General features: G+C 44.4%; 1 protein-coding gene across 3 annotated transcripts; it reads right to left on the bottom strand.

Moving 5' to 3' along the window:
* Positions 1-2,858: 2,858 nt before the first annotated feature.
* Positions 2,859-8,066, bottom strand: LOC109776134 (mRNA cap guanine-N(7) methyltransferase 1). Of its 3 annotated transcripts, none has more exons than XM_073502292.1 (14): positions 7,705-8,066; positions 7,267-7,358; positions 7,023-7,168; positions 6,831-6,914; positions 6,657-6,728; positions 5,761-5,859; positions 5,361-5,417; positions 4,847-4,985; positions 4,691-4,755; positions 4,556-4,606; positions 3,903-3,965; positions 3,588-3,711; positions 3,450-3,511; positions 2,859-3,376 (listed from the first exon to the last, which is right to left on the bottom strand). In XM_073502292.1, the coding sequence occupies exons 2-14, from the start codon at positions 7,325-7,327 to the stop codon at positions 3,284-3,286; spliced, it is 1,116 nt and encodes a 371-aa protein (XP_073358393.1). In that variant the 5' UTR covers positions 7,328-7,358; positions 7,705-8,066; the 3' UTR covers positions 2,859-3,283. The 3 variants fall into 3 exon arrangements, with proteins under 3 accessions (XP_073358393.1, XP_020190390.1, XP_073358394.1); XM_020334801.4 differs by having other exon boundaries at positions 6,831-6,899; XM_073502293.1 differs by lacking the exons at positions 6,657-6,728; positions 6,831-6,914.
* Between the last annotated feature and the right edge of the window lie 214 nt (positions 8,067-8,280).

Below are 8,280 nucleotides of genomic sequence, written 5' to 3'. Positions count from 1 at the left end.
TAGCATCAATAATTTGATCAATACGGGGGAGAGCAAAAGGATCAGCCGGACAAACCTTGTTTAAATCCGTATAATCCACACACATACGCCAGGTGCCGTTCTTCTTGAGCACGAGCACCGGGTTAGCTAGCCATTCTGGATGAAAGACTTCAACGATGAACCCGGCCGCCAAGAGCCGGGCCACTTCCTCACCAATGGCTTTCCGCCTCTCCTCATTAAACCGTCGGAGAAATTGCTTGATTGGCTTAAATTTTGGATCAATATTAAGAGTGTGCTCAGCGAGTTCTCTCGGTACACCCGGCATGTCAGAAGGTTTCCATGCAAAGATGTCCCGGTTCTCACGGATGAACTCGATGAGCGCGTTTTCCTATTTAGGATCCAGATTGGCACTGATGCTGAACTGCTTAGATGAATCGCCTGGCACAAAGTCAATAAGCTTAGTCTCATCGGCCGACTTAAATTTCATTACCGGCTCATGCTACGTGGTCGGCTTTTTCAAAGACGTCATATCTGCCGGGTCAACATTATCCTTGTAAAACTTTAATTCCTCTGTCGCACAAACAGATTCAGCGTAAGCAGCGTCACCTTCCTCGCACTCTAAGGCTATCTTTCGGCTGCCATGAACCGTAATGGTCCCATTGTGACCCGGCATCTTGAGCTGCAAATATACGTAACACGGTCGTGCCATGAACTTGGCGTAAGCCGGCCGCCCAAATAAAGCATGGTACGGGCTTCTTATTTTGACCACCTCAAAAGTTAGTTTTTCCGCCCTGTAGTTGTACTCATCTCCAAAGGCTATTCCAGCTCGATCTTACCAACTGGATACGCCGACTTACCGGGCACCACACCATGGAAAACAGTATTGGACTCGTTGAGGTTTTTATTAGTTAATCTCATACGACGGAAGGTCTCATAATAGAGGATGTTGATGCTACCGCCTCCGTCCATGAGTACCTTAGTGAATTTATACCCACCAACTTGAGAAGCCACCACCAAGGCCGGGTGACCTGGATTATCAACCCGGGGAGGGTGATCTTCCCTACTCCATACAATCGGCTGTTTAGACCATCGCAAGTAACGTGGAACTGCCGGCTCAACAGCATTCACAGCCCTCTTATGAAGCTTCTGGTCTCGCTTGCACAAACTGGTAGTAAACACATGATACTGTCCACTGTTGAGCTGCTTTGGATGGGTCCGGTATCCCCCCTGCTGCTGCTGCTGATTACCCTGGCCAGATTGCTGGTTAAAACCACCTTGATTACCTTGAGAATTCTGAAAATTGGAATTTGAACCGCCGCCCGGGCCATGAAAGCCGCCGCCACCGTGAGGCTAACGCATCTATACGGTAGCTTGAGAGGGGTTGAGCGGAATCGAGAGACGCAACACATGACAAGGGTTTAGACAGCTTCGGGCCCCGGGAAACATCATCTGGTAATAACCCTACATGTTGTTTGTGGCTAGATCTCATTATGCTCATGAGGGAGACGACGCATAAGCCGGCTCCCCTTTGTTGTGTCTAGCCCTAGATATTATTGCTTGTTGCTTGTCCCTTTTGGGGAGCCTTGCCCCTCCTTATATAAGTTGAAGGGGCCGGCCTACATGTAGAGTCCTAGTAGGATTAGGACTAGTCTCTTTTCTATTACAAGACGGATAGCAATCCAGGTCTTATTCAAACTGTTTAAGTCGGCCTGCTGGGCCACCTCCCATGATGGGCCGCGGCCTACCTCCATGAGGATACCCATGTCCCATATCCACGACAATATGTGTCAGCTACACGAGTATGCCTTAGATCTGAAAGAAGAATTCAAAGCGATGGGGTTAACTTGCATCACCTGGGTGTTACTTAATTAAACCCAAACAGATGCGCCCCAGGATTTAGTAGTGTCTCGTCGTCGCCACCCCCAGTTTCATGCTTCTATTATGTTGGCTAGAGGAGTGGGAGTTAAGAAACACGGCACAACCAGGATTTGAGTATCTTGTGAATGGCAAACATCTGGTCGTTTTTCTAGTTGTCGTAGCCAGTCGGCTCCGGTGTGACCTTTAGCCTGAGGCTGGGATAGCTGTCCCTGTCACGACACTTCCGAGGTGCTCCAACGCCCCGCTCCCATGGAACTCCAATGCGGGGACCTGACCCATAATAGCATCTTTGTTTTTTTTCCTTTTTGCGGAAACATAATAGCATCTTTCAGAAAGCTTTTGATAGTTGCATGCAATAAATGGAGCAAGCGTGAAGGGCGAATATCACACACCAGCGAAGCATGCAGTGGAGGGAACAGTGGGGGCCTTGTTTACCTAACGGCAATGGGCTGGACGCCTTCGGCCGAGGCACGCGAAGATGGTCCGTGGCGTGTCGCATGTGGTCCATTAGAATTGCCCGTAGATCCTCAATCCGGCGACCCGTCAGCGACTACGGTGGCCACTACTCATGATGGAAACTTGAGGCGATTGCCTCCTCCGTGCAACCTCGGATCACACCAAATTAAACTCTAAAAATCAAGAAGAAATCTTGAAACAAAAAATTCAGCCCTCACAAGCATATGAACAAACAGGTAAAAGGCACGCACTTATAACCCGGGAAAGTTTTGCCAAACTAGATTAGTATAAGCATCAAACGTGGAAAAACTTGACCATAGAATCAATTAGTACACGCCGTTGCTAAGCATATGAATCAATTAGAGAGAGATGTACGCGTTCGTCCGTTTTCCACGGCACGAACCCTGTCTTGTCACTGACGTATCCTTGAATCCCCATACAACATTGTGCGTCTAGGATATCAGGTGCAGGTGAGCTGAGGCACCAAAACGCCCCTTCGTATACTGTTTTTCTCTTAACGAGCTCCTGTAAAAACTAACTAGCCCTTGATTAATAGTACTGTAGTTGATTAACAAGCTCCTGTACAACTGAAGTGTCAAAGTGTTTGATGTTCAATTGAAGAGAGAGGCGGTGGAATAAGAGAGATTCAAGCCCAACCTTCTCAGGAATTGGGGGTGTGCCTAGTGCAAGTACTACTTTACAAGAAAAATGCCTGAACAAATATTCTGATGTTCCGCGTAGAACTTGAGAGCTATCACATCAACTATGTATGACACCTAAATATGTGTTCATCTCTGCAAAATTACATGAGTAACTAGTTCGTGCGAACATTAAACTTAGTGAAGTTATATATATCGGGTACGCCTTGGGGAGATCACAGGTGAGCCACTAAAGATACAACTTTCATCACCACAATGTGAAGCATATAATCGGTAAGTTGTTAGTAAGCTCCAGGACGGCAAAGCCTGCTTCATATGCTAAGAAACTCGATGTCCTCCTCGGCGAGGAACGTCTTCCCTCTGTTAGGATTGTTGGCTCTCCGCTGGGACGGTGGAGGGCCTCGCTGCATAAACAGAGCATGTCAGCAAACATAGGACGACCGTGTGTGGTTCACTTGTTAACAGAACGAGAAATACCTTCCGCAAAACAAATGCGAGGTAAAGATAGGATGCCTCCCACTCATCTTGTGACAGCGTGCCTACATAACTCAAATACGTCAAGGTAATGAAATGATATTTATAGACAGCAGCGAATTCAGTAGCTAGTCTAGTTACTTTGGCCCGATCGTCCATCACCCAGAGGCCCCAGCCTTCGCATGAGATCAGCAAACTCTGGCCTTTGCACATAGTCGTGTACAAATTCATGGAAGTTCTTCATTAGAACCAGCTCTAAATCATACTGCAAAAGATGCACAATTTTTTGGTCATAGCCTTAGCATCTGTCTGAGAGCAAATTTGTAAAAGAAAACAAACGATAACAAAAAATAGGGTAGCAAAAATTTAGACAAAATATTGAAATGAACTAGTTTGAAATGAGGAAACAAAAGCACAGGTTGCGATAGCATACTGGGCAATAGATTAGTTGCATACCTCCTCTGCCAGTAGTTTGAAGAGATGGAATGGAACAACCCACTCCGGGCAATCAACTGCGTCCTGCATGTTGCCAAAGAGTTTGTTACTGAACAAGTTTTCGTAATTAATGAATGGAAAATTAAATAAAGACAACGAGTGAAAAGCAGGAAGCTAGGTACTACATCATATAGGGCAATAAACACCCAAACAAGTTGTAACAAGACATGTATATGTAAATAGTCAAAGAAAAAGAAGACATGTATATGTAAGATAAGGGCAATACGAAGGATGTCAGCTTAATACTATTCACAAAGAATGTCTAGAATACGGAAGAACAGAAGACTGCAGCAAACAACATGTAACCTACAGGACTGCAGAGTTTGTGGTAAACAGATAGTACTATGTAAATCACTAGAGTTACTTTCAGAGCTGCAGCAACTGAAGCTGAATAAGGGCACATAATAGATATTTAGTTAAGCATTAGAAAGGGTAGTGTGCATACAAATTCACAAGAGGGCAACTTAATCAAAAAAATACCCAAACAAATCCATTTTTTCCTCTGTTACAATTTGGGTAAACACTCGAATATGAACATCAGTATTCATCTTGAAAAACTAAAAGAGGCCACCGATACAAGGCTCAAGTTATTAGAAAGTTAATCGTGTTGTCACCTCTAAATGAAACTTGTACTTGATACCAAAAGGCCTGGATGCCGGGAATTTCTACACCATTGTGAAAACAACAAAAATGATCAGTCAGTAATGAAAACGAACATATAAGAAGTTATTATAAACAAACATAATTACCTTTTCTGTGTACTCTTCACCAAAGGTAATACAGTAAACACTGTTCCCAAACTCCATCCCTTCAGCTGAGGATATAAATTTGTATCACACATCTTGTGACAAGTACAGTCTAATTTGACGAGATCAAGCAAATTACAGTTGAAGATAGTGGCATACATTCTCTTAGTCTTTTAATAATGACATTAGCATCAGGCATCGTTCCAATGAACGTGCCTCCAGGACGAAGCAATGCAGATATATTTGCGAGGGCTTGTCTTGCACGTGCTTCAGTTGACCATGAGTAGTGCATTGCAAACTGAAATACATAGAAAAGACCATCAGAATAGGAAGTATAAACCTCATAATCATATACATTTATCATCCAGACATTCTAAATCTCCTGACGGTGCATTACATATTAAAAGTAGATTAAAGATCAGCGTACTTAATTTTATTTGCTGGACATAGCAATGATACTTAAGTTTCAACATCTTCCGGAAAAAAAATGTTTGAATGATAATTGTCAATAATGATTGTAATATTTAATAGTAGGTATATATTCACAAAAGGTTTCTAAAATTCAAAGTTGCTTTGACAAGTGGGAAATAATAGATGATTGAACTGACCAATAATAACAACGAACTATGAAAATTGAAGGTCGCCCTTCAAAATATAAAGCTAGGTCACTCACCTGGCAGCTGCATATGTCAAATGGAGCATCCTCACGTAGATACTCATCCAGCCGAGTCTGCAGAAACATGAAAGCGGAAGCATTGTGATGCACTTTATAATTCTTGATGAGCACCACAATAATAGACTGATAGACATATGGGGTAAGGTAAAGTATATTCTTCCTGGTGATGTGAAAGTATAAGCAGAATCACCTACTAGTTTATGACAAATGTATGTATACGTTGGCATGAGTGTTATGGAAGGATCCATTTCTTGCATATAATTTGGTTTCAACTACAGAAAAATGTTCAATACTTGAAACAAGCTGTGGCACTATGTCTGCTTGCACGCACAGAGCACACCACCACTTTAGGTTTGGTTCTTATGGTAAATTGTACTTTATTTATTAATACTTTTACCTCATAACAGTCAGCACAAATAAGCCGTGCAGGAAAACTGAACTTCTTCCTTCGTTGTTGATCCGAGTCGCCGTTATAACGGGTCATGCAATCTTTTATCTGCAAGTGTAAAGCTCCAACACATCAAAGGAGATTATAACTTAAAGTGATCTGTTGCTGCGTAGTTGAGAGCTACAAGAGGTAGTGAGGAAATCAAAAGCGAATACACAAGTTCTATGGTCCAGGACCGCTGATAAGTCTGAAGGTTTTACCAAGGACACTGATAAAAACAAGTGAAATAAAGATTGAATATATAGGTTACCACTACCTTGAGATAAGTTTAAATGCTCAAACGATTGCAGTACAGGTTACAAAATAATATCTGCCAAACAGTAGCAATGTATAAATCTGCCCTATACAGAAAAGCAACTGATAGGCATAAATGCCAAAGCATTACACAGATGGAAAAGCCTAACTCACGAACAACAAATTGCATTAACTTATATATTTTTGTATATGCGGGAGCGGCGTTTTGGCTCCTGGGTGAACAGTACCCCAAAAAATAGTAAATATTTTCAAAAAAAAATTGTAGATGATCGTGTTGGTGTCGCAAGCATGCTTGGCAATTTTCATGTGGAACGGAGCAGCGGTGTTTCGTCGGTGAAAAAAACAAAATTGGGGTGACATTTTGTCTTCGAATTTTTATTTTTTTTTGCGCAGGCTAAAATGGTTAACCTTTTTGCCTCAAAATTTACAGGTAGCATTTGTATGTGACAAAGATCACAAAAAAATATTGTCTCAATTTTTTTGACATTTGAAAAAAAAAATTGGCCCCAGGAGCATGTGCTCCCGGGAGCCAAATTGAATTTCCGTGTATATGCATATAATATAGATTTATCATGTGATGGGAAACTAACCGAGCCTTCTGCAATATCAACCCCTACATAATAGCCAACCTTGGCCTTATCCCACTTTATCAAATCACCTCCCTGCATTAACACTCATGAAGAATCAATATATGTCAGGACTACCTCGGAACTACCAAAAACTCTTCTTCTTGTCCTAATTAACACTCGCAAAGCACTGCTTACCTTGCCACAAGCAAGATCTAGAACGCAGTCTCCTGGACGTGCATACAGCTGAACCAGGACGCTCTTTATCTGACGAAGGTGAGACTGCAGGATTAGCGTGGTTTCTTACTGGTTTCACCCAACATCGTAGAAGTCGCATTTTCTCAAGGGTTTTAGGGGATGAATGGATAGGAAGCACAGCAAAGTAGTTACCCAGTTGTTGAGCTTCTTGAGGTGGATGATGGGGCTGTTCTCACGCTCCTCGAGCGTCTGATTCGACCGGGCACTGTAGTGGTCCGCCACCCGCTGCGCACTGATCCGCTCCTCCGAGTACCCTTCTTGCTCCCCATAGCCGCCACCTACACAAAGACCAAACCCTAGTTAGCTACCCTTCACACGGTATTGGGGGTTAGCAGCAACTGGATTGGGTCTAGTGACGAAGGCAGGGAATAGATACCTGCACCAAACTGGCGCTTTTGGGAGGAGGAAGGCTCGTCCTCGCGGGGTCGCTTGTTCATCACGCCGGCGATTGCAGCCTTAGCCTTCGTTCTGGGTGGTTGTTTATAATTAAAAAAACTAGATACCACTGTTGCATACAAATTTGAACAAGACAAGTTGTTGTATTCATTCATGATTTGAATACATCACTGTTGTATTCATTAAGACTAGCAATCACTGTTGTATTCATGGTTTGAATGCCACACACATGCAACAAAATCCATCAACATAATTTCGGACAGCAGCAGCATATACCACACACATGCCACAAAAAATCTTCAACATCAATTCGGACGGGGGCATATAGCAACATATCCAGCCAACAAATATGATTGAATATCACGGGCTCGTCAAAAATTCTGGCAGCTTATTGGGTAATGGGTATGCGCATATATACCTTGAAGGGAGGGGGTCTTGCTGATGGCTGATGCTTCTCTTCCCGATCTGCCGCCGCTGCTCTTCCCGGATCCGCCGCCCCCGCTTCCCCACTAGCGTGCTACCGCCGCCGCGGTGGTGCGCCGCTTGCCCGCTCGTGCCGGCCACAGATTCCCGAGGGACAGACGAGAGCGCAGGGGAGTGTGGCGGCTGCGTCGAGGAGCAGAGAGGGCAGGGCGTGGCGTGGCGGCTGGGCGCGTGTCGGAGCGTGGCGGGCTGACGACGGTTAGGTCGAGCCGTCGAGGTGAGGGAACGGGTTTGAGATTTTGGGGAAAATATTACTGGCGATCGTCAGCCAGCCGAGAGATGTCGCAGCGATCCCCCATGTTCGGTCGGGTTCGTCTGCACGAATCCTGACGCAGGATCGGTGCCACGTCCAGTGGCGGAGCTTCAGCTGGGCCACACCTCCCCAGCCCACGCAAAATCTGGTAAAACTGGCCCAGACATCTGGTAAAACTGGCCCAGAACCCACATTTAGCTGCCCCCAAGCCGATTACTCCTCCTAGAATCAGGCCCAGCTCCGCCACTGGACACGTCG

Source organism: Aegilops tauschii, chromosome 6 (assembly GCF_002575655.3).
Source record: "Aegilops tauschii subsp. strangulata cultivar AL8/78 chromosome 6, Aet v6.0, whole genome shotgun sequence".
Taxonomy (NCBI): domain Eukaryota; kingdom Viridiplantae; phylum Streptophyta; class Magnoliopsida; order Poales; family Poaceae; genus Aegilops; species Aegilops tauschii.
Note: the sequence above shows the minus strand (reverse complement) of the source record. Positions and strands in the feature narration are given on the sequence as shown.

Coding starts and splice junctions, on each gene's coding strand:
- LOC109776134 (XM_073502292.1), bottom strand. CDS start 7,327: ATGAACAAGCGACCCCGCGAGGACGAGCCTTCCTCCTCCCAAAAGCGC. Junction 5,860..6,656: donor TTGATATTGCAGAAGGCTCG/GTTAGTTTCCCA, acceptor TTACACTTGCAG/ATAAAAGATTGCATGACCCG. Junction 3,377..3,449: donor TCGCATTTGTTTTGCGGAAG/GTATTTCTCGTT, acceptor CTGTTTATGCAG/CGAGGCCCTCCACCGTCCCA.